Source organism: Macrobrachium nipponense, chromosome 4 (assembly GCF_015104395.2).
Source record: "Macrobrachium nipponense isolate FS-2020 chromosome 4, ASM1510439v2, whole genome shotgun sequence".
Taxonomy (NCBI): Eukaryota; Metazoa; Arthropoda; class Malacostraca; order Decapoda; family Palaemonidae; genus Macrobrachium; species Macrobrachium nipponense.
In genome coordinates this window covers 48,372,255-48,399,833 of record NC_061100.1, presented here as the reverse complement: position 1 = coordinate 48,399,833, position 27,579 = coordinate 48,372,255, and the positions used below count along the sequence as shown (strand labels likewise).

The window sequence follows — 27,579 nt, the reverse complement described above, 5'->3', positions numbered from 1 at the left end:
CAAAGATATACACGTACCATACAAGTCTGCTCAACAGATACGTACCCGATTGAAACGGAGGGTAAACGATAATTAAGATTGACATGTTTTTGATGACAACGAGCTCGCTATCAAACGCGCTGACAGAGCAGGGAAGCAAACGGATCTCACAGACTCTAATTTTAAGTGCTGACATAAAAGTTAAACATTTGCAGCTTTGAAAAGACAAGGATCTCTCTCTTTACGTTATATATATATTCTTTTATAAGACGTTAATGCGAAATCTGAACACACATTTTAAAACATCCTATTCTAAGCTATCTAGGAATCTGAAAAAATGTTGCACAATCTACATGACATTTCAAAGAGGGGAAAACATGCATTTTGAAAGTAGCAATATATAATAATATATATATAGACTGGCCGTTAAGAAAAATACGCTTTAGTGTCGATTATAAATCATTCGTCTGATTAATGCTGTAAGTATGTGTGCGTGTGAATATATATATATATATATATATATATATATATATATATATATATATATATATATATATATATATATATATCCAGTGTTAGAAAGGAAGCGGGTCTAGATCTAATCATAATTCATTTATTCATAATACAATAAACATAATTCACACTGATATTATGAACAAAGCAAAGGATAATTTTCATGAAACTACTTGGCCTGGTCAGTTCATTTCACTTCCCTAATAAAATTGCGCCCCAGAACTAACAAAGTATATAGAAACTTCTCATTTGTTTTCTTTCCGCTTTTCTCTTAACGGAAATTACGCCCCCCTCCCCCCAACCCCCTCATCCGTAAACATCACAGAACCAAACGGTTAAGAGAAGCAAATAACTCTTAAGAAAATGGGGCGTTCTCGATCACACGCCAGTTTTTTTTTTTTTTTTTTTTTTGCACTAGACACCTGATAAGCCCCCTCATTATATAATATGGAGGCGCGCGATCTGAAAAAACCCTACACTCATAAATATTCTCACTGATTTCCCGAGACAGTACAAATCATCAGTTCTACAAAATATGCTATATAATATCAGTATTTGATTTTTTTTTTTTTTTTTTTACAAAACTGCTCGAGAAGATTTTTTTCTATTAGCATGATTCTCTCTTGGTCTCCCTCAACTTCTTTCTTAAATTGCTCTTCTATCACATATTTGTGTCTCTTGAACTTCTAAGACGTAATATATCACACAATATACCTAGATGGAATGACTTGGTTAAAGATCTGTATACATACTCATGAGAAATGTTTTACTGTGGAAGCAAAATGGTAGCCCGAGGGAAGGACACACTGCATTACTAATGAGACAGGCGAGAGCACAGTTCAAACTTGCTCTTAAGCACACACACACACACACTCGCAAGATTATTTCCTATCGTTCGTTTATTATCTCTTCCTCTGCAGTAATCTTGGTGATTTGATATTTATTTATTTATTTTAACTACTATTATCCTTATTATTATTATTGTAATTGTTTTACACTCGCTTCTTGGTCTAAATTAGGGCAGGAACAAGATTTTTCGTGTCTCCACCCTCACAGTGGGCCGGTCCTTCTCAAGACCCTCCATTTCAAGGGCCTCTGTCATAACGGACATGCACACTTTTTATTTAATCTACAGTGGTTTAACAATGCACGCAGACTTTGCCTGTCCTTATCATCATCATCATCATCACGAATTAGTTAACAGGACTCATGATTCCATTCTAGACTCATAAGACTCACTTGAAGGGTTTGCTGTCAGGTGGCAATTGAAAACTGAAACTAGGCGAGTTTTCGAGGAGCTGGACGGGTAGATAGGGAAAAGGTGCATTACAAACAACGGCCCCGACTAGATATTTAGCAAGAAGAGGAAGAAAAAGGCGGGGAAAACCTTAGGGAACAGACAAATGGCCAGGCAGAAAACAACGCAGCTGAGAATTTTTCACAATTCATGCCCCAAGTCAGACCTATTCAGGAAGTTGCTCTTATGTCATTTAACTCGTTGGCAAAGTGATGTCCATCAGCACATGATTTACAAAAAATGAAGCAGTGACCATTGTTCTTTTTCCCATACTGCCACCCCAAAGCAGTCTATTCATTGTCTATTTTGTGTGGGTAGCTTACGGCACTGAAGACGAGAATCTAGTGATGCACAGAATGTAAAGGCTCCCGACGCGTCGTGGAGAAGTGGGCAAGAGGCTAATCACGTGGTGGTTGCTAATGGTGCATGACTGTCACGGTCATTCCTAGGGAGGGTACAAAAAATGACGAGAGCCTTTTGGCATCCTAAATATGGCTACCCAGGACCTTCGTTCCCTTTTAACTCCTACATATTCTTTCTTGGCTGACTGACCCACAGTGATTACTTTCTCCTTAGAACTACAATTTTTATGGACAGATATCATATGACAAACTCTGTAGTAAAACACAATCTCCGCACTGCCTGCAATATATATAAATCGAGCTTTCTAAACGAACTGTAATATTCTGGAACTTACAGATGTTTTCCATCATGGAATAATCAGCATAACTGTTTTAGACCAAACTACCACTTGCCACTGCCAGTCTAACATAAAATGTTGACAGTCATTTTGTCATCTATGTATTCACTCTAAAGGATGGATGACATCTGAATTTGAAACTTCTGTTATAACAGAAAGGCTATTGAAGAAAGAGAGATAAAAAAAAAGTAATTTTAATCAAAAGAAAATGGATCATTCCGAATCAACCACTGTTGACGTCAGTCCAATTACATGAATAAAAGATGTTTATATATTCAACCTTCTGTCACACCTCCAAGGGAAGCATGTCAGAAACAAACGTGGACTAAAATAAATAAGAAATTAGATCGAAGCCTATTTTTAAGATCAAACGAATGTACGAAGTTGAATAGAAGTAAGAATACCAGGCAGTCGAATAGTTGAGGGATGAACGTATCTACAATGATTGCCTCGTTTACCTCTTTATCAAACACCTTTACATGTCAAAATAAATGCGTGCATGTCTGTGCCAGCGCACTTTCTTCTAATTATTCAAGATTGATAAAAGAATTTCCTCAAATACGCAAAGACACGGTCCGACTGTGAAGTATATCAGGCATTTCGGAAAGATATACTTGATTACATTTTTTATTACAAGGATAGAAATATTATCGAGGGTTGGGGACAAAACATTTTAAAAATTATATCTCTCATTCAGTGATCACGGTTACAATTGCAGCAAAAACAACTAAAGTTAGAGCTTTAACGATGAATAATAATAATAATAATAATAATAATAATAATAATAATAATAATAATCCTTAAGACATGAATGTGGGACTGTTCACCGGTGTCACGATACGGAAGCTCTTTCCCAGTCGCTAAAAAGACATATGTACGGGGCCAAGTTTTAAGCCAAATGAAGACAGGAAAGACATTAGGACACGTAATGCCCTAATAACCAGAAAATCAGATCTCTCTTCTTGTTTTTTTCTTTTAACTTTAGTTAAGTTTTTTACCCAAAGGCATACACACACCGTAAGCCTGTCTCAGCGAATAAGTGAACCATACATGCTCGCATACATACACACATACCTTCATACTCTTCATACACGCACACACATCCGAAATCACAAACCGTATCACACAGTCACCTTTTCTCCTGAACCGAGATGATGTGGAAGGTGAGTCACGTGACCGCACGAACGTATATAAAGCGGCGCGAGGCCGATCAGCTGACTCACAGAGTGAAGCATCGGTGGCGTGAGCATCAACATACGCTCTCAGCTTCTAACCCCAGACGTCTCGAGTCTCGCGTTTCCTCGCTTTTACTCAGGCAACAATTTCCTTTTGTTATAAAAGTTGAATTTTTCTGCTGTGATATCAAACTACTGCGAAGGACGATTCTCGGTGCAATCCCAGCGAGGTGACAGCAAGATTATCTGATACAAGTTTTCGATTCTTCTCTTCGAAGTCTTCCCAAGAAGTTCGCCATGGTAAGTGAGCTGAGACTGAGTTGAGTTTGTTATCTTTGTGCCAGGCTTTCTCGAGGGCGATGTTTGGGGCATCGTCCGTTTCCCGGCTTCTTACTGAGCTAAACGCATTCTGAAATGTCCTAGCATCGACTTTTAGGCAATGTATTACATTACCAACGACACAGTAGGAATTCCTGGAAGATGTCAATGTTGAATTTATTTGGGAATAATTTTAACTTACCTTTAAAAAATACGATCGCAATCCGAATAGTTTCATTGTACAACTGTCGTAACAAAATGTCAAAAGATATTGTATAATTATGCTGAGAAATAAAGCCATTTTAGCACCACCTTATCTTGTTGAGGTAAAAAGAATTTTCCAGCGATTGTCCCAGTTGTATACGAAATATAATCTAAAAAGTTTAAATGTCTATATAAGTAACAAATTTCATTTAAAAGTAAATAAATAAAATTATCAAAGAATTCATCATTACGGAAATATAACACCAAAATTTTTGTCAGGTTGAAAGGCTTATTTGAAAATGGGCGGGAGAGTACCGCAGAGTTATACCCCAATCTATAAGTTTCCAGTTAAGTGCTTGAAAACGAAAAGGCCGCTTGAAAAAGACTTTGCTATTGAGGCTTCACGTTGATATTATTCTTGTGGAACACATGATGAACAGAGACGCTTTGAATTGTGACTGTCATCAAGAAGAACAATTGAGATACAACTTTGAGAAAACATATTCCACTTTTATACTCATGCGCCTTGATATTTGCAAAATGCATTCTGGTAATTAAAAGAATTTGGGAAAAGAGTTTCTTTTTACTAATCCAACTTTCCTCCTTTCACGCTCAACCACTAAACGTAAATACGTATGCAATAAATATATATATATATATATATATATACTATATATATATATATATGTATATATATATATATATATATATATATATATATATGAGTGTATGTGTAGTATATATATATATATATATATATATATATATATATATATATATATATATATAGTGTGTGTGTGTGTGTGTTTAGAAAACTATACAGGAAGATAACCAGTGTAACTTAAAAAAAAACACACACACAAACAATCAATCATATTTTGCGTGTATATATATTTAAATATATACATATATATATATATATATATATATATATATATATAATATATATATATATATGTATACATACATATATATTAATATATAATATATATATAAGAATATCCAGGTATTAGAACGACAATCCAAATAAGAAATGTAGAAAATAAACGCACACCAACCAGCGCAAATCGCAACAGCAACGAAGGGTAAAAAGAGCAATTTACCGTAACACTGAATGACGCAAGATTACCTTTCTTTCTCCGCCTTTAAAAATATTTTACGATTTGTCAAAGATTGGAGAGAGAGAGAGAGAGAGAGAGATGCAGAATTCTCACGTCGTGCTATCCAGTCTATCGGGGGATATCCCGGCTAAGTAATCCTGAATTCTGTAATCACACTTCACACTGGCATACTTGTATTTTTTTTTTTTTTTTTTTTTTTTTTTTTGTATGGTGTTTTTTACGTTGCATGGAACCAGTGGTTATTCAGCAACGGGACCAACGGCTTAACGTGACTTCCGAACCACGTCGAGAGTGAACTTCTATCACCAGAAATTCACATCTCTCACTCCTCAATGGAATGGCCGAGAATCGAACCCGCGACCACCGAGGTGAGAAGCAAAACACCAACCAACCACGCCACTGAGGCGCTGGCATACTTGTATTGACTACAGTGCACGCACATCACAAAAGATAGATACAAGTACGCTAATCATTTCGGACAAATATATGAAATAGACACCAAACGTAAGTGTTTCTGGCTGTTTCTGTGACTGTGATCCATAGATACGTGGAGCTTTCTGACGAAAATCAACTACGTTAGATGTTTTCTCTCTAAAACGATTATACTTGAAATCAGTCAACGCGCCAACTGTTTTGGAAAAATAATCAGAAAATCAAGCAGAATAATAATAATAATAATAATAATAATAATAATAATAATAATAATAATAATAATAATAATAATAATAATACGGAGTACTAGACACTTGACTTGTAGCCGCGAAGAAAGAACTTGCTGGTGAATTAGAAGGAAGGAATTCATTGAAATGCATTTGAATTTATTGCCCTTTAATTCGACATCCATTCAGAATATGTGCAGCTGGGATTGACATGCACGAGGGGACATTCAACAGGTATGAATCAATAAAGCGCTCTCTCTCTCTCTCTCTCTCTCTCTCTCTCTCTCTCTCTCTCTCTCTCTCTCTCTCTCTATCTCTCTCTCTCTCTCGCCTCTACTCTATCTCCTCCTCTACTAGCTGATTGTCCTGACTATTTAAACGGAAAGTTAAACAAGTTAGACACCCTTTGAAGGATATCCACTATTATCATTACTCTATTATTTGAAAGGGGAGAGTTGATTTTAAAATTGCTTAGTGCTACAATTGTCTTCATTTGTTCGAAAAGCGCAAACACGAGAGAGAGAGAGAGAGAGAGAGAGAGAGAGAGAGATAATTGGCCTCCTCCTTTGTCTTCCAAGTGAAGAGAGGAGAGATGGAGAGAGGACGGAGGAGGGTGTGAACACTTCGAGAGGAAGCTACGTCGAGTAATGCAAAAGTTCTATGGCCTCTCCGGCAGAGATTCTATCTGGCTTCGTCTCCAAGTTTTTCTCTCTAAATGATTTAATTTTGCGCATTTGATGAGTAAATCTAGTTCATTTCTAAACATACTAATTATAGTATCAATTTCGTTGCACACAAAGAGTCATCAAACGTTCACAGAAATCCGAAATAGAAAGTTAAAATCAGACCTCCGCAGAACGAATATGTGAGTCATAAAATTTTAAGTGAAGAGAATACCTTTCGTGAACGAATACCACTCTCAATACTCGTCAGTTCTTACAAGTTAAATCTAGTGATTCATGATCAATTTTGTTATTTTTATTACATAAGCCAAACGCAGGGTGTATACGGTGAGTGAATGAAACACTGAGGTGAGAAGCCCATCTTGAAATACGATGCGTGCATTGAAAGTCACCCATTATGGCATACTAGCAATCGGTCATATCTGATTAAAATACTTTGAAGTAAAAGGAGTAAGCAGTAAAAACTAAATGATAACAATTATGAACAAGGCATGATCCGACCGCCAGCTTACTCGGGACGCGTTCAAGATTTTTACCGTCACGCATAAGTTGTAAACATTATATTCGTAACTTTACATAAATTATAACGTGCTAAAATCTATGGTCAAATAGAACCTTGGTTCACCATTAAAAATTTAAATAAATACGCTATATTTTATTAGAAACCATCTTTCTGTACTTTTTAACATGCACATTCTTTATTTATCACATTTTCATTCTAATAAATAAATCATAAATATCCTATCCTAAAATTCCTGCATCTTTAACTCAATGCAAAACCCCTTTTCAAACCTGTTCAGGCTCTTCCATACACCTTTCCTAACCCAAAACAAGAACAACAAAAAAGTAGTTTGTATGCTTACTCCCTGAGTGACCGAAAATACAATAATAATAATAATAATAATAATAATAATAATAATAATAATAATAATAATAATAATAATAATGAAGACCTGGATGACCCTCCTGCCACGTAAGAGCTTTGTCGCAAGCCGATAATCTGTCCTTCTCTCACGTACGGTCGAACTAACGATTCGTTCCATCTAATGCAAGAACTCGGCCTCTAAAATGAGGAAGAAATACGGGAATGGGAGGAAAAAGAGACTTACTCAAACCGCGATGAGGAAAAACAATGACAGGAGGCCCGGGAAACGATTAGGTGTTTGCATGCAAAAGATGCTTGCTTGCTTTTGTTTGATGTCTCCTCCAAAGACAGAACGTGATGCATTGGTCCAACGTTACATATTATTATGGCTTCCAGCGGCATCCAACTTCTCGGGAGGAGACTGCAATGTAAGGTCGCGACCCTTACGCTCAGTGTTTGCTCGTCCTTTTGCACTTTCATTCCATTATAGAGTATCCTGGCTTTCTTGACCGTACCCGGAGCTCCCTTCTTTATTTGGTTTTCCCGACAGTTTCCTTGCTTGGTTGTTCTGCATACTTTGTTTTCCAAACACAGAGTATAGGCTGTTTTCACAATTTTTCTCACAATAAGTATTTCAGCGTTTTTCACACTTATCCCGAGGGAGTGTCTGGATGTTCTTCTGGCGAATTCCCGCGCAAAAAGTACATGCTGGGTCCTCGCACTGTTTCCCGATGAGAGTCCGAAGTACTACTTTCTATACTCACTAAGGTTGAACATTTCATTTGGGGGGATACGCTACCACCCTACGTTCTCGATCTGTTAAAAGTGGCCCTACCTGTTAGCTTAATTCAGCGGTAGATCTTCTCATTACATAACAACAACAATTTCGAAATCGGTACCCTCTGTAAACACATGCCAGGGAGGAACATTAGCATTGACAATAGCACATGAAATTCATGAGTCTGATAGTCTTCATTGTCTAAGTTTAAAGTTGACACTACCAGTAACAACACAGGATAGTCTGGTCGCGTATTTCTAGGTACAACACGTCTAGGATAAAGATACACTTTCTGAGGAAATAAGCATTTTGGACCTTGTCTTTCCATGCGCACAAAGTCTGGTTGCTTTTCGTTCATTATCTTTAGCGATAATATTTGCCCTTTTTACAACTGTGCCCTTCAAAAGAGAGTTTATGGTTGTTGCTTCTCACTTGTTTCCGACATATAGTGCTGAGAAGATAGTGACGTTAATTCATCTACACAAAATATTTGTTTGTTTTACAGGCTGTTTTCCTACAGCGGATAGCAGATTGCTCTTCTACCATTGTTTTCAGTATGTAAAGTAAATACCGTTGGTCTTATCACTGACATCGTCCCACAAAATAATATTGTACAGCGCACTGTCTCGTTGTTTTCAAACACTTATGCAAACAGTATTTAGCTGTTCTTTATGCACTGTTTATAAGGCGATTCTCCCCTCTCTCTCTCTCTCTCTCTCTCTCTCTCTCTCTCTCTCTCTCTCTCTCTCTCTGTGTGTGTGTTTGTGTGTGTTTGTGTGTTTATCTGGCTGTTCTCCAAATGCAGTATCCTACTGTTATCCAAAGACTAGAGCAACCTCACTTAGTTTTCCTTTATAATGAACTCAGCACTTCTTCACTAATTCCCAACTGGGCTGGGATCACATGTTTCACTAGATATTTTATACTCAAATTTTTTTTTTCATAAGCGAGGAGCTTCTATTATCATTAGACAGGGTAAAAACCAAGTTCTTGAGAAACGTGGTGACACTACGATGAAAAGGTCATCAGGTATAAAAATAACTTGAAATTACTAAAGCATAAGTCATGACGTGCGTAAAACGCTGATTACACACACGCACACACACACACACACTATCTATATATATATATATAATATATATATATAGTTGTAAAAAAATTCTTCTGTTAAACATGGTACGTCTCAAGTAGTATACGTCCCATTTTAACACTAGTTTAAAGGCAAGGACTATATTTCGGCGGACTACGTTCCACCTTTATCAAATCTTTAGTTTTAAACCACAGTGTTTTAATTGGCCTTTTATACTTGACACACACACACACACATATATATATATATTATATATATATATTATATATATATATATATATATATATATATATATATATATATACAGGCTGAAAGAACCTAACAAATCCTTAACAATTAGAACATCAGAAAAGATTCAACTTCATTACGATAAAAAGCAACCAACATTACCTACGAACGAAGAAAAAAAAAAGAAAAAAAAGCTAAACAACAGGAAACACGTAATACTGAGACAGTTAACTCCCCCACATTTCTGCCGACACCTCCGGAAAATGATCTCATTTGGATAATTAAAGATAATGAAAGATAATGATGGCTTTCAAACGGATAATAACTACTTTCGACGGTCTCTCAAGAGCCAGATATAATTTAAGTTGTTTTAACATCGGCCTCATGCGACTGAAAGACGCAGCAGCTGACAGTACCTGACTTTATCCTTGGTTCCTTACTTACCTTCTTCACTGACCTCATGCCCCACACCTGTGTACGGTAATGACGGAAAAGCAAAGAACTACGCGTCAACTAATGATACGGAAAGGGGCCTTCAGACGAATAATAATTAGATAAAAAAAATAATTCTCTTGTTTCTTTGACCACGAATAAATTTTTTCGAGCATCTGAGACCCTACGCTGGCTTGCTAATGATACACAACAAGAGCCACAAAAGAATAGTAATAAACCTAATATGCCATATATATATTCATATATAATATTACATATATAATACATACACATATATATATATATATATATATATATATATATATATATATATATATGTGTGTGTATGTATATATACATATGCATATATTATATAATATATACATGGCTGGTAAAAATTTCCGGTTACAACCGAATTCCATCTAAAAAAAGGAGCCCATGAACACGCCAAAATATAGAAAGTAAGTACTTTCTATATGTTGGCGCTTTTATGGGCTCCTTTTATTAATATATATATATATATATATATATATATATATATATATATATATATATATATATATATATCTATATATCTCGGGTTATTGCAAAGTAGATTCATATATCCATTGGCGTAATCAAATATACATCCAGATGTAACACACCACGAATTTATCTGCTTTCAAGGGGAAGCCATTGCTCTCGAACTCCTAGAAGTGAAAATGAGAAACAAAGATCACAGGTCCACCCTGAAGGCCACTTTAGCAGTCGTGGCCGTCCGTCCATCATAGAGGGCGACGTGATGGGCGTCTCGTTTGCTTGGGAGGGTTGTGGGTGGTAGTGGGGTTGAGGGGTGCGTGCGGGGGGAAGTAAACCCGTGTAATTAAAAGACGTACTTTTCTTCCCCGAGGTCTTAGAAGTGCTACTTAAGAGCTTACGTCAGATGACACCGAGTGATATAAGCTATTGGTTGACTTTACAGTGGATTGCCTCGCAAGATGGCTGACTTGACGGTGTACTTAGATTAAAATGATATACTTTCTATTAGCATAAGTATTGCTGCGCTCGTCTGTAACATTCAAATAAACAGCCAGCTATTATGGGGAATCAGGCACTAACGTTGTTATAATTTTACCAGTTAGGTTGAAAGATGAATATGATAACAAACATGACTGCGCTGGGATATCTATAACTTTACGTAAATACTATATACAAAACGCAGGAGTTATGACGTCAAGGTATGTATTCATAGGCGATTCGCGTCAATTATGTTTTTTATTTGCATGGACATATGAAACGTCATGAAATATAGTATCTAAATGATGAAATTAAAATGAGCTCAAATATTGGTGGCAGGTTTGAGCGTTACGATAGTTTGTTTGTTTGCTTGGTGTTTTTACGTTGCATGGAACTAGTGGTTATTCAGCAACGGGACCAATGGCTTTACGTGACTTCCGAACCACGTCGAGAGTGAACTTCTATCACCAGAAATACACATCTCTCACACCTCAATGGAAGTGACGAGGATAATGATGTTAAATTTCATCTTGTACGTCGGAAATATTAGTTATTCTTTGCCGCTCAATTTAAAATGTAAAAGAACACACAAACACATACATACATGTGTAGCGAGACCAAGACTAGGGTTTCTCTTCAGAGAGATGAAACAAAAGTACCCCATTACAAAGTAAGAGTTCTAATTTTTGGTGGAAATAAAATCCAGCCAGAACTTTTGAAGGGCGCACAAGAAGACGACAGACTTCACCAGGACGGAAGACCGTGAATTGTGAGGAGGGAAGGCGCCATCATTCCGAGCACCGTAGTAGTAGATGGGGAACAGAGAAGATCTTTAAACCGGGAGTCTTAATTAATCAGAAAATAGGAAAACATGGTAGCGGATTTTTGCTTCATATTTCCATTCTGTTCATATTGAGACGCGTTCTCATTTTGGAGGGTCGGCATTGAAGAATTACCAAAACAAAACTACCAATTTCTGTCCTCTTGAAGGGGATGACGTCAATAGCTTCTACAAATTATACACATTTACATGAAATTCATTTAATCCCGCCCATTCTTGTGTCTTTGTGTAACAAAAGAGCTGGAAGTTATATATATATATATAACGATAAAATTTCGTACTGCAGAGTATTCTAAAAAAAAATGTGCTCATGAGGTCACTCGAGCTTCTCAGAGAAAAAATTACAAAAAAGTACATATGAATCTCGAGGTGTTTACGTAAACGTGTAAATTTCTGACATTTAACCCAGTCCACGAAGGCTAAGCGATATAATTTTCTTGTGAATATTTGCATACGGCGCAAGAGGGCATCATTTCAGTTTATCTAAAAAGAGAATGAAGGTAAATTATCGTAATTATTTCCATCACTTAGTGTTAACGCGAGGTATTTACCCGTCTTTAGATTCTGGCAAATAAAAAGGTCATTCGTTATGGTTTGACTCTGGGAGTCACAGGGCCGTGTTGACTCGGCTAAGGCGTTTGCTTGTCTCATTTCGTTTGGTGTTATTCGTGCCATCTTCGTCGAGATTTATGATGTAAGAGAGAGAGAGAGAGAGGAGCGGAGGATGAATCGAGACAGAGAGAGAGAGAGAGAAGAGAGAGAGAGAGAGAGGTGAGGACTGATCTAAGCAAATATTAATGTTAAATAGAACAGATACTTATCCGTCTTGAAAGATATTGCTTGATATCATAATCAGTTAATCATTATATGCTCTGATACAAAAATTGAGTAAGTTTTACATTCTTTCGCGGTGATACGTTTGAACAACTAAACCGTGGATACTTTAAATACAAAAAATCCAAGTGCCAGCCCAGCATTTCTCATTTAATTCTGACGATACATTCTTGAGAGGCCTACAGTCAGCAGTCAAAACACAGTAACAACAGATTAACGATCGGACGACATAAAAAGATAAAAGTGTTCCTTTTTACCGAGAGAAGGAGGAGGCAGCGGGGAGGCGTCGCCCCTTGGGATGTAAGGTGTGGGCGTGACGGTACTTGGTTCTATTATAATGACATACTCCGTCACCACTAACTCGCGCCAATGTCACGCTTTGTAACACCCTGCCCGGAGAGAGAGACTCCACACAGCCACCTACAGTCACGCGGGAGTCATAACGAGATCCGATTATACTCAGCGCACGAAAAGGAGGAATCAAGACGCTGCTGCAAAAACATGGCTTTTTTAATCATTCTTTTTTTGTTTACCACTTTTCCCTCGGGTTTTCATCTGTCTGGTGACATGATCTCTTTCCTCGAGTTTTTACATCTGTCTGCTGGTAGACGTTCCCGCATAAGGTACAGAAAAGGTCACAAAAAGATTTAGACGGGCTGATATGCTTTTCTTTTGATATGTTTAAAAAAAAAAGTGCTAGACACTGGGCGTGGTGTGCTGGCTGGTTATTCAAGGGGCCCCACATTCTCTCTTCCACCGTTGACATGAGGAAATCAATCTCTCTCGCAGGCGACGACCTCTTCTCACACTCTTCACGAAGAGTTCACCGATCCTCTGACTGAGAGTGCGGATTTCTTTTTTCCCGTAACCAAGTCACGGGATTCTCTCAAGCTTCTTTTTCCAAAATTCGTGACTATTCAAATGAAGAAGACGAGCTCCCGGGTTCTCTATCTTAAATATGTGTTCAATAAAGTGTCTGGTTCCCGTTCCATCGGCTTCCGTATAAATAAAACTCATTCCTATTGCGCTGACCTCCCTACAATAATAATACTGAGCCTCATCTCTCGTAAACGACACCTTCCCAGACACTGTTAACAATACACGAAGATCACAGTCAACTTTACTTCTGCTATAACTGACCACCTACCCCCGACACAGAAAGGGAACCTGCGTAGAATTTCTATCTCAGATTTCGGATGCTAGAACTTGACAGTCATGACTAGACGCAAAGAAGCCATTTTAATTCATCAAAGTCATCATATTCATCTGACAATTCAGTCAACCAGTCCCATTATTATATATTTCTGAATTCAGCTCTGAAGCCCTAAAATAGTTCTATTATTTAATAGTACAACTGCAAAATAAAGAAAATTGATGAAGATGCACAGCATGATAACAAATGTGGCGCCAGCGTATTTATTATCATTAACTTCAAGTCAAGCGTAAAGGTCTCTGGATCCACAAATCATAACCAGAGATGAAATGAGGGAGAGACCTCAATTAGCTTCAAGTGACACTTGAGTCATGCGTTGCATCGAGTCACGTTACACACAGCATTACTAAGTGTTCTGCAAGCCCTTCCTCGAAGGCAACGGGAAGGCAACCGTGACAGATACTCATCTTGAAGGATCATTTAAAAGAGAATTTATGGTAGAACTGCCTCACAGCCAGTGTCATAAACTAAAGGAAATCATTTCGGTCTCTCTCCGCATGATGACCATTTTCCAATGGCCGAATACTCATCTCTCTCTCTCTCTCTCTCTCTCTCTCTCTCTCTCTCTCTCTCTCTCTCTCTCTCTCTCTCTCTTTGTAAAATCTTCAAGCAGCAACATTTATTATTATTGTATCTGGACGAAACTTACTTCATATCATGGGTTGTCTTCTAAATGACACCACTACATGGAGATAAAATCATAGAGTATAAAATCTCGAACAAAATCTTACCTTACACACTCCTATAAAAAAAAAAAAAATATATATATATATATATATCATATATATATATATATACTATATATATATATACTATATATATATATATATATATATATATATATATATATATATATATATACAGAGAGAGAGAGAGATTTAGCTAGTAGAGCCAGTCCAAAAAGAAAAAGAAATTAGGTCGAATTTCTTTAAAACAAAAACTATCTCCGAATATCAAACTGGTGATGAATAAAATTAGGTCGAATTTAAAACAAAACTATCTCCGAATATCAAATTGATGATGAATAATGTTCTTAAGAGAGAGAGAGATGAGGCGAGAGAGAGAGAGGAGAGAGAGAGAGAGACGAGCTCCCGCTGGCGCGACTGAGCTGAGCGAATTTCCAGGGTTGGACTGAAGTCGGTCATCCATCGTTTCTTCCGAATGGAGAACCAACGATAGCGTGAAGTGCATTGACTTGGCCCCTTCCCTCCGCCCCCCCGCCCCCCCTCCCCCCCGCCTCTCACCCCCTGGATGATCTTGCATCTGTTTATTAGCATTTTCATTTTCATTGCAACGTCCAATTCACACTGGGAAACTGAACTGAATTCCACAGAAAAAATTAATATAGAAAATATTTATATTCTGATGCTGTCCATGTCACGAACACACACACACACAAACACACACAGATATATATATATATATATATATATATATATACATATATATATGTATGTAGTATGTGTATGTATGTACATGAATACATACAATATATATATAATATATATATACAATGTGTGTGTGTGTGTGCAATCGGTAGACATAGCTTCCTCCGTGGTCAAGTGGTTAGCGTTAACCTCATTCTGAAATGTCGGGTGCGTGTTCCAATCCTTCCACGGGCGTTAAAGTTTCTTCATTTGGATCACTAGTTTTGTAGTGACAAAAGCATATCCAAAAATAATGTGAAGAAAACACATAGTCAGGAGTCACTGCGTTGTCGTGGCATGCTACTCAGATGTCGCAGGTTCGCATCGCTTCAAGGGCGATGAAAAATCACTGGCTCTGTATGATGATCAGTTACTGCTGCAGTGTGGGGTCTGTGGTGGCAGGTTGAAACCAACACACTTTAGAAGCTTGAATAAAAGTCAATGGCACCTGTGTGCTTGTTCTATGTGAATGGGTTTCATGCACTGAAATAATAATAATAGTATGATAATAATAATGCAGCCGCAGTTCATGAGTTTGAATACATGAATTGATAAATTAGTTCTCTGATTAATTACTGATAACACTTGAGAAGTTATGTGAGAACGCAGCAAATAGAATCTTTTAATCCAATACGTTTTCACTAAAGAACCAAACCGTATGAACACTTAAGATCGTGAAGGCTACTTATATTTTCATTTATCTGGTTACATCGCGTGAGCACAAAGGAATGAAAACGCTAACGGTAATGTCTTCAAAGTCTACTTGAATTTATCATGACCTTCCTCGTGAAATGATCAAGGACACTCTGAGAATCATATTCTAATAACAGTTCTGGGAGAAAGTCGAAGAAGGTCCACTTCGATGTTTTTGCAGTGAATTTTTAGGCGATTAAGATATCAGTCCCTTTCTGCATTTTCTTCGGCCGTAATCACTGTCGTTTTTGTCTGGTTAAAGTGACGGAATGAATCCACCACCTCCAATGGGACAACTCAGCAGAAAAAGAAAAATACGATAAACAAAATAAGAATCAGAAGTAAACGAAGACAACATTCAAAGAAAATCTACGGTAGCGTGACAGAATGACCTTTGATTTAAGGCATTTAAATGTCAATGTGTTTTCGATTTCCCAATGAAGGGAGAGAGAGTGGGTTCTCCCGCATTGTGGGCAGGGAGGGCATTCTCAGAACAGAAAGGATTCTCCTCAGCTCATGACCATCATCTTACAAAATCACTCTCTTCTGGGAAACGTACCCAGGGAACAACAAAATAATGTCTGCTTTAATTTCTTTCATGTTTTGTTCAGTACTGACATTAATCAATTTTTCACTCCGTTAATTTTATTTCTATTGTTCTGTAGAGAAAATATTCCACCTGTAAGGAGAATGGACGATAGATTGGAGATCATTAAATGATTAAATACCGACACCAAATTCCTTATTCATCACAAAGTTTCATGGTAGCTTTATCGGGTCTTAAAAGAATCAATACTTGAAAAATCAATTAACAGAATCAACTCTCTACAACAATCATTAATTATTTATCAGGACTCGAAAGGAAGTGGATGGCAATGTTGCAGTTGTGGATCCACCCCCCCCCTCTCTCCCCCCCCCCTCTCTCTCTCTCTCTCTCTCTCTCTCTCTCGTCTCCGGCGTCACTCCTCCCCTCTCTCGTCTTCTCTCTCTCTCTCTCTCACACTTTTCTTTTCCCTAATTAATTAAATTCAAAGGGTAAAATAATAATGGATATCAAGGTTTCGCAATATGACGAATAATATTACAAGAAAGGAAAACCTATCACCACTACGGGAAACTAAGTAAACAAATCTCTCTTTCTTTATATATATATATATATATAATATATATATATATATATATAATATATATATATATATAACGAGAAATTATTCATAAACAGTAACCGAAAAGATTCCACAACTTTTAACGAATATCCGACAGGCAGTAGCAATAAAAGGCTGCATGTCTACGAAAAAAATAAAAACTCCGCATTCGCTCAAAAGCTAGCAGACCGAGTCAGACGATCTCGGTGATATTTCGTCATATTTATTGACAGTTCTGGAAAACCTGTGGCGATCTGGCAGAGCAGACTCCCGCCGATCGAATGCAGTGAGGAAACCGGGAGTCGCCGATGGGAAAGTGAGGTTACCCAAGTGCTGTCTTCGAACGAGTCAATGTCTCGTGGCTGACTGAGCTAGCTCTCTCTCTCTCTCTCTCTCTCTCTCTCTCTTTCTCTTTCTCTCTCTCTCAAAACACTGCGCGACGCCAGGGGGAAGGCCGTTGTTACATCGCTATAGCCTTGCCGCGGAGTTTTTGAGAGGAAAATGTCGCCTTCACTTTTATATTTGGTGCCTTTATGACAAGGCATGAAATAATGTGTCGGTATACACTGCGCAGCACGAGAGTTGAAGGTGGATGTTTCTCAAAACGCGTTCCAGCCTTCATCTGGAATTTCATTTAATGCTGCATGATTGATAATAATAAAAAAATGTACTGCTACTTGTTACGATGATGTTGCGCAGCCACTCGCTCACCCAGTTGGCTTTTCGGGTCTCAGTTTGACCATTTGCCATCCCACTAGATTCCTGATGTCCGTCGCAGGTTACACTGATGTTTGCGAAATATTTATTAAAAACTTGAAAATACATAAATTTTAGCCATAAGATATTATTATCATTCATAATAATAATTATTATTATAACTCGCAGTATGCATATACTTATATGGAACAAATGAAATAGTCATTAACTTGATGCGGGAGCTACCACAGAAAGAAATGCTCAAATATAAATAAGAAAGAGACATCTAAATCCTTGGTTGCACGCTTCTCCAAAGGCCTGCTTTCTGGCTTGTTTTAAAGAATTGATCGTTTCCACATTTCCCCCTGATCTGACACCAAAACGCTTGTTACTCTATCTATGCTTTAAACTCGTTGCATTTCTCTCATTCTACGCGCTGAGAAAAACAACAGCTTTGACCGGGAAATAATGAAGATTTCATTGTCAGCACTGTCTAATTCTTATAAGGCTACGGAATAATATATCTCACTTAGAAATAATTCTAATATTCTGACTACAAACCACTCGATTTGTAGGAGATTCTGGATTTCACCAACACCATGTAATCCTTGGTTAGATCACACTGATTGTGGCATGTCAGTTGTGATACTAATGATCAACCACAATCAATCAGCGGTTCTTTTAAAAGGAACCTTTGAAACTGTTACAGTTGAAGGTAGCAAGAGACACTTTATTTCTGAGCTTTTATTTGCCCGTTGTTCTTGCCTGTACATTTATTTACTTATTTCTTCTACACTTTCTAATTACAGATGTAGTTGAACTAGGTGAATAACGTGTTTTGTTTACTCGACTTTCATGATAGCCAAACACAAACACATATTAATTAAAAGGAAATATGTTTCGTGTCAAATGCAGACCCAAACACCAAATGATCTACGCTACTATAAAAGACTGAGCACTGCCTCCAGTAAACATATTCATCGCCTTGAAGCCCTGGTCAGGCATGAGGAATTGTCACGTGTTCTCGATCATTAGAAATACCAAAAAACCTTAAAAAAAAATGTCACGAGAAGTCTAAGTCTTCATTTGCTTACATAAACAAATGCACAAATAAGCACACGTTACAGTTTCCTCTAGATAAAAATGATGAACAAGCCGAACCCCTTGTTTTCTCTTGCTCAGTGTCAGCTGTGGTTAACCATCATGCCTTAAATGGCTGGAGACCTTTAAATCCTAATAAACAAAGCCTCGATACAAAGAACACCTCTGGGTAGCAGACAGTTTTGACGTTGGTGACTTACGGAGATAAAAGAGTGACAACGAAAGAGAGGAAACCAAAGTTTGATAACTGGAAGGTCATCGTCTGGCATCACTCCACTACATTCTGGTTTTGAGTGGTGAAACCAAGACTCGGTTTGAGCACTGTCACACCTCGTGTATATATATATAATATATATATATATATATATATATAAATATATATATATATAGATAGATAGATAGATAGATAGATAGATAGGTGGAGATGAGTAAAGAAATAGTGCACAACACGATGCAGAGGCACACAGAAAATTACTGTACACATTATTGTCGTCAGCACTGTTGCTTTTGGTCATTGTTTAAAGCTAATTAAGCAGCAAGTATCTAATCATTCTTCAAGTCTCATGAACTGTTGTAGTTAAATCCTGTTCTACCGCAGTCTTCTCTCGAGAACGCGTTAATCACCTCACATAAGATTCATATGATTTGGTATGATGTGGCGGGACCTTCTGGCTTTCAGAACCAAATGGCAGCGTGAAAACCTCAGCGCAAACACAGACTTCTGGTGGTCAGTGCAAGAGGCAACGGCTATTCAGCCTTTGGGTCTTGGCGCGTTCTCTGCTAAAGATGTCATCACTTTTGAGGGCTTACGGTTACCACACAGACCTTGACTGTCATTAAACAACAGTGATCCGCCCGTAATGGTTGTGTAAATAGTTTTTTTTTTTTTTTTTTTTTTAGAGCGTTAGCTTAGTTTTCCAATGATGATGACTGGCTTTGTTTTTCGATACCGAATTTTTGGATTTTTCTGGAACGATCTTCATCTACATTTTCAGTCATTATTTTTAGCCCTATTTTATTAAGCAGTGATTACTAGAAAAATTGTTTTGTTAATCAGTGATTACTAGAAAGATTCTCCTTAAGATGTTTTAGATTAGCTTTCAAGTAATGATTTTCAGTTATCTTGTCAGTGACAATTCTTAATTTTGTCTAATAGGGTGTTATTCCATTGCATAAAATAAAATAAAATAAAATAAAAGACATTGGGACACAAGCCTGCTAAATTGTATCAAACACCCATCCCTCCTCCGCAATAGGCGTTAAAGGATTCCATTCCATAAACACAATGTTGAAAATGTGCTGTGCGTAATTTCTTGAAGAGAGTTCTAGGCGTATGGCGTTCACTCCGACCTCGTGAAGACCGGATACGATACGAGGCTGCTTACAGATAAGGAGCATCCTGCTATTTAATACTCCGGCGATAAGAAGGCGTGATTCTACGAGTCTAGGTTTACCGCACTGCATAACCAAACACAAAACATAAAAAAATTTCTTTATCACATTCACTTCCACATTTACACAGTCGTACTACCATAGATCTTGCGTACTACTGCAAGCACCGTATCAGAATATCGGCAATGACAAGACACGAGGAAAAGAAATACATGCGAGCCATGATTTATCCGAATGACGTCGGGGAAACAGATGTTAAGGAATATGAAACTGGAAAGCTACCTAATGCAATTTTGAAATCAGGATTGCAAAATATACTAATTTGCCCATTTTAAGAAAATAACACTTATTTTCGAGGTGTTCTGAGCTTGCTCTGCTGGCTATGTCGCATTTTGCACGCTCAGATCTCTGTTGTTGCTGATGTTGTTGTTATGATTATGAAATGGCGGGCTCTTGTTCCTAAAAGCAACAAGCATTTGCATACAGAATGATTAAATGCTATGCTGTTATTCGTTCTCCTGTTAATTATCTTACGTGACGGACCTGACAGAGGCATTACATTTCTTTAAAAAACAATAAACACACTGAAAGACATAAAATGGTAGATATCAAACCCTACATAGCAAGTGAGGATTTGCTACGATGTCGTGACATCTCTGTAAAACTCGGTGCAAAAGTCATAATGAATCATTCCGTTTACGTTCATGAATTCGATGAATAAATGGTTAAGTTAATCACGGTCACGTAACTAATTATATTCCAAGTCATGGTAAGATGACCATTTTTTATTTGTCATCATATTATTATTTTTTTTTTTTTTTTCATCGACAAAACAGTCTAGAATGTGACTCAAGAACTGTAAGAACAGCTACGTACGTTTGACAGGGGTGACACGAGCACTCATGGCCGTATTTCTGGGACTTTGTGAGGATCATTCTGGATGAGAAATATGACATTAACGCTACCTCGGTGACATCCTGTTGTTTAGCCCACTACATCCATTGTACGTTAGGTAAGGTTAGGTTAGGTTACTGCCAAAGTAAACATATTTAGAATTCATAGCAACAAAAAACTTTTAGAAAATGAGCATTGTAAATCTTACCAAGAATTTATTAAAACACGACCACTAGAATCCTGGTTAAACCTAATTGAATAGGTATACGAGATACTATGATGCCTATACTCTGTTTTTTCCCATCTGTCCAACCGCCTGTGGTATTTGCACTTGGTAACACTGCATCCCGGGCTTTAAATAATATCCTATTACGAATATTAACGGTGTAATTCGCACACAGTAAATGATTAAAACACTTTTCAGTTGGAAATGTACACCCAGATATGCTACCTTTTATTAACCTAAAACTTACACATAGCGTAACTATTTAAAGCCAGGGACGCAGTGTTACCATGCGCGACCACCACAGGCAGGTGGACAGGTGGAAAAAAACAGAGTATTGTTTGCTTTACAGACCGAGGCTGAGAATGGAAAGGAAGAGTAATAGACTGAACAAAGGAGAAAATGATTTTGTATTACAATCGAATGATCTAGTCCAAAGTGGGAACCTTGTTAATAGTCCACTTGCGGGAGATATAATGCAATCCAAAAACGACATTCATGGGAACAACTTCACAGTAACAATCATCGAAAATTCTTCTTTATTCGAGAGGTTCGGGTAACAATGGAATACTTCACTTTTACATATAATACATAAAGAGCGTTTACCGATGGGAAAAGGCACAAGAAACTTGTTGGCCTTATAAGGGTAGTCTTTTTCAATAAAAATTCATAGTGAAAAAAGAAAAAAGAAATGTGGTTCTCTTATAAATTATAAGTTTCTGATGACAATGAATGTACAATTATACACCAACTAATACTTAGTAAATGAATGATGAAGTGTTCTCCTGGCACTGAATTATATTTCTTTTTGGTGTTGTTTTCTCGAAAAGAAGAGAGCAAAAGTTTTCTGCTTCAAAGGGTAACTTCTATTCCTTAAGAGACCGCTCATCTACTATTATCACACGAGTCACTGAACTCCAAGTCCACCGAGAATTGCATTCTTCTTGCTTTCTGAAATAAGCACCACAGGTCAGTAAACCTTTGTTTACAAAAGAGAAATGCCATGTCAGGCGACGGGCATTCAAGTCACCTTCATCTAACTTTTGATTCCATGAAACTTTTCGTCCCTTTCATCGTGTACCTGAAACACTGCAGAATCGACAAACCATTTCGACAAAACCAGGAAGTCGAAAGTGTCTTGTGAAGGCGATAGCCGACCGGTCGAAACTAGTTCAAGTGATTTCCGAATAGACACAATTTTGAATGTGTAACACAGAATCCAGCTCGAATAGACGGAGAAGCACCAGAAATCAAGCGTCATCCTCTGTGAAGTAGCGTTGCGTGACCAGGTTTCCTACTGGCTTATTAAAGATGTCAGTTTTTTTTAGTATCTTCTATTTCCTCCATGACGTTATGACAGACAGAACAGATGACTAATCAACCTTGGTTATTCACATCAGTCTTGGTAAGTTTCGACGGTTGGCCTCTGCGTGAAGCTACTAATGAGCGACACAATATAATAATAATAATAATAATAATAATAATAATAATAATAATAATAATAATAATAATAATAATAATAATAATAATAATAAAAACTAGAGGCTGAAGTAGCTCCAGGACTCATGAAGAAGAGTGTGATCCTAGAAACGGCACACATAGTAAGAAAAGTAATGGACTCCTAAGGAGGCAGGATGCAACCCGGAACCCCACACTATAAATACCACCCAGTCGAATTGGAGGACTGTGATAGAGTAATAAAAAAAAAAATAATAATAATAATAATAATAATAATAATAATAATAATAATAATAATAATAATAACAACACCCCACTCCTCCTCCATTCTGTTCAAAAGAATCAATGAGAAATGACGAATTTGCTGTAAATGAAAATGTGGGTTCTTCGCCAATCGAAGTCCCCCGTGAAAATCAAAACCGAAACGCGATTCAGAGAGGGATATGTTGATTGTAATGGAATTTAGAAACTGAAATGAACCTTTTCAAAGTTTTATTATGAACGAAAGAACATAACACGTCAAAAGATGAGGGAAATGTCAATGTTAACAGTTACATATGAGACCAGAGAACAAGACCAAAACTGAACTATTGGATTCGAAAGAATGATGGCCATCTTTTGCTGCTATACGCCAGTTTTCACCGACTTAACCTTACAGTGTCCATTGCTCCGTCACTCTCCAAGGTTGAGTTTTGTGTATTTTCTATAACCATAAAAAAGGCTTTACACTACAAAGAGCATAAATGGCATGACGTGACGGGACATGTAGATAAAATAATTTGAAAATGGAGTCGTCATTCTTTACAAAGATTAAGACAATATCCCGATCAGACTGTCATTCACACGCACATACGAAACAACAACGTGGAGTTTTCCCGTTGAACATAATGCAAAACAATTGTACGTGATAGTGCCAATGACAACAAACAACAGGAGAACAATAATAATGTAAGACTCTACATTATAACTACAGTTATTATTAAGTATAAAGAGACCTTGATAAAATACCTAATCTTTTTTTACCAATGCTACCCGTTTAGCAAACCTGCAATATGACTGCTTTGGTCATGACTTTTCAGTTGCAGATGTTAATGGACTAATTTAGGTTATTAGGATTAATTCCGTGACCAAAGATTCTGCTGCTTTTTTTTTTTTTTTTTTTTTTTGCAGTTATTGGCTTTTTTTGGTTCCACTTACAAAGAATACATTTTTGTAACTGCAACATAACATACTGCATACACACACACACACACACACACACACACACACACACACACACACACATATATATATATCTTCGTAACTACTTAAGCTATAGTTTTCATGACTAAGCGTTCTACTTTATTGCTGAGGGATCTGCTTCCTCAGGTTCTCAAGGGATCCCTTTATACCGAATCACTTCACGTAAAGGTTAAGTTCTTAAACTTAGCTAGCCTAACAGCCCTTCTGCCTTTGGTAAACTTCAAACTTTACATAAAAAGAATTCCCTGAACGACGCCAGATGTCGTATATATATGCCTCTCTGGAGATGCAGCGTAAGAAATGAGATAAAAACTTCCCATCTTGTGAGCGAGATGAACGATAAGCACTCTGAATAGGAAATGGCATTTAAGCAAAGAGAGAGAGAGAGAGAGAGAGAGAGAGAGAGAGAGAGAGAGAGAGAGAGAGAGATAGGAGGTAATGAGGGAGAGCGTGAAGGAAAGAGATAAAAAAATGCTCCGGACTTCAAGGTCTATTTCAAATCTCGTTCATGATGAAAGTTTATCAAATAAACATGATCAAATAAAAACACAATTGCTGCTTCAATTTGCTTCTACTTTCTCCATGGCTGTTACGGGAGTGAAATCGAGTCTCACAACCAATGATTATTATTTCTAATGAATAAAATAACGAATCTAAAAAATGAGACGGGCAGAGAAACTTTCCCATAAAAAAAAAGGACTTGGTCACCTACTTCCCCATACTATAATCACGGCATCAAAATATGGTAGCAGCTGACATGATGATGTCCCGAGACGATCCGCAGAACGACTCATCCATCACGTCTGCCAACACCATAATGCCGTGACCCGAGATGTCTCTCTGGAATCAAAATGGAAATTCATCCACCTGACAGTAAGTGATGGGCGACACGTTACCGCAGAGATCATGGACACGCGGGACATGAAGGCCTCAGCGAAGACCAACAGACAACATTCGGGAAAAGGCTCAATAAAATCAGCGACTCCGAAAAAAGATTAATCTGAGAAGAAGAAGAAGAAGACTGCATTATAATACTACCAGATATGATGTTCACAATAATTTTTCTGTTGTAATGTATTAAACGAGACAGGTTTCAATACACCGACGCAAAATTTATCCTTGACGTTCCCCTCCAAAGCAATGTGGATTAATATTACGAGAAGTGAAAACGAACAAGCATACACACGCGAACCATCTCGAGCTTCGCAAGAAAATTATGACAGAATTAGTTGCCTCGCTTTTCAAAACGTCATCTTCTGCAGCGCCCGGCGGCGTGAAGTAAGCTGCGCTGTGTTGCTCTGGTCATGCACGCATTAAGCACTCTGACCTACATGCAAAAGACGCAACTGCAGGCAGTCGACATGCAACGTTGGGAATTGGTGTTCCATCATGTTTCCAAACTTTCCATCTTCTTGATGACCACAACCTACACTGATTTCAACTGGATGCTTTCAAGAGGTACGATTCTTCAAGAGTGACTTTCCGAAGTCATTTTCAGTTTTCTGTAAATGGAAACTACTGAAATGGCTATTTGTCTGTCCATCCGCACTTTTCCCGTCCGCCCTCAGATCTTAAAAACTGCTGAGGCCACAGGACTGCAAATTGGTATGTCGATCACCCATCCACCAATCATCGAACATACCAAATTGCAGCCCTCTAGCCTCTGTAACATTGGTTTTATTTAAGGTTAAAGAGAGCTATGATCGTTCATCTGGTATCGCTATAGGTCCCAACAACACATGCCACCATCGGGTCGTGACTGAGAGTTACATACAGTATTATACGGTGTACAGAAAACTCGATTGTGCCGAAGAAACTTCGGCGCGTTTTTTACTTGTCTATTTTCACATTCAGTTTCAGGTCGCAGCCTCACATGCGAATGAAAAAATACACGGTGTTCTCTCTCTCTCTCTCTCTCTCTCTCTCTCTCGTTCTCCTCTTCTCTCCTCTCTCTCTCTCTCTCTCTCTCTCTCTCTCTCTCTCTCTCTCTCTCTCATTTCGGAAATTCGTCGATTTGATTGTTTCAAGGTATCATCTCAAAAGAACAGTTTAGGCTTATCAGAGGTACTAGAAATACAGTAATGACTAGTTTCGTTCCCTTTAAAAGAAATTAAAATCTTTTCAGTTCTTTCTAATATTTCCTTCGAATGAAGAGATGAAGCCACAAACAGACTATAACACGCAGTCGACAATTTTATAGCAAAGCGAAATCTTGCTGAGCCACTTCAAGGACAATAATAAATTTTGTTCTCAATAAATGGCGGAGCCAATATCCATAGCTATTGCTCCGCCAGAAGATGAGCTTAGCCAGTCAATCAAAAATGTCGTAACACAGGAAAGTAACAATAGGCAACTGAAAGCAGGTTTTTCTTGATCTATCTTCGATTGGAGATCATTCGTGCGTGTATGTTTTAAAGCACTGCTGTAAACGCTACCGAGCCATGTCGGTGTAAAAGTCTCTCAGACGTCAAAGACAGCACCATTCCGTCACATAAAAGAAATCATGTGAGAATCAATACAAACTTCATATCTGGCATCTACTTTGCGGCCTGCGTTGCCAGCAAACACAAGAGGAGATTTCTTCCTTTGAATTAGTGTGAATAATAAAGAAGTCAACTATAATGGCCTCAGCCATTTCACTGTATCAATCATTGACATCTGACCTTCTTTGTCACACAAAGGGCAAATCTGCGTGATACAACAAAAGATACAGACTCTGCTTCATTTCCCCTTTTCCCACAAACCCTCGACACCAGAAGTGAACCATGACCAACCAACCAGTTATAAAGAAAGTCATTCTTTGTTGTCAATGTACTCTGACCAATCGATAAAAATTGATTAAACGAAAATTGCTCTCCAGATTCACAATCGCTGGTCTTCATAAAGAGACTTTTCGTTGATCAAGAAAAGCAAAAGAGCTGGTGATTTTTCAGCGAACTGGGGACACACGAACCCGCGACATCTGAGTGGCATTCCACGACACTAACCACCACTGTACCAGTGGACCAGCTAAAATGGAAAGTTATGATTTCACCCTAAAAGCTGCGTGATTACGATAAATAACCGCCTTCGTCTACGAATTCCGCTTTTGAATTTATATTATGGCAGCGATGCATTCTTCGTTTTTTCAAGATAGTTTTTTTAGTATTATCACATTTTTTAGCTTTTTATTAACAACAATTTTTCATCGCTCCCCTCGAGAAAACAATCGAGGACAAAAACATTTAATTATGTACATCATGGATGTGATTTAAGGAAGATCAGTAACGAAAAATAATCGAGATTAATCAAATAATTTCAAGAGCTTTTCACACCCACACAATGACTTGTTGAACTCTTCTCGGGAAGCGATCAATTTGGCGTCGATATTTTCGTTGCGATG

The 27,579-nt window shown here is 37.6% G+C and overlaps 2 protein-coding genes across 4 annotated transcripts in view; one reads left to right on the top strand and one right to left on the bottom strand.

The window, feature by feature from the left end:
- The window catches only part of LOC135210920 (uncharacterized), a 304,637-nt gene that overhangs the window by 204,209 nt on the left and 72,849 nt on the right, over positions 1 to 27,579 (bottom strand). The window lies entirely within an intron of this gene.
- Positions 3,708 to 27,579, top strand: part of LOC135210919 (tubulin alpha-8 chain-like) — a 64,136-nt gene continuing 40,264 nt past the window's right edge. For both annotated transcript variants that reach the window (XM_064243880.1, XM_064243879.1), the window contains exon 1: positions 3,708 to 3,964. In XM_064243880.1, coding sequence (XP_064099950.1) covers positions 3,962 to 3,964 — 3 coding nt within the window. In that variant the 5' untranslated portion in view covers positions 3,708 to 3,961. The remainder of the gene's footprint in view (positions 3,965 to 27,579) is intronic.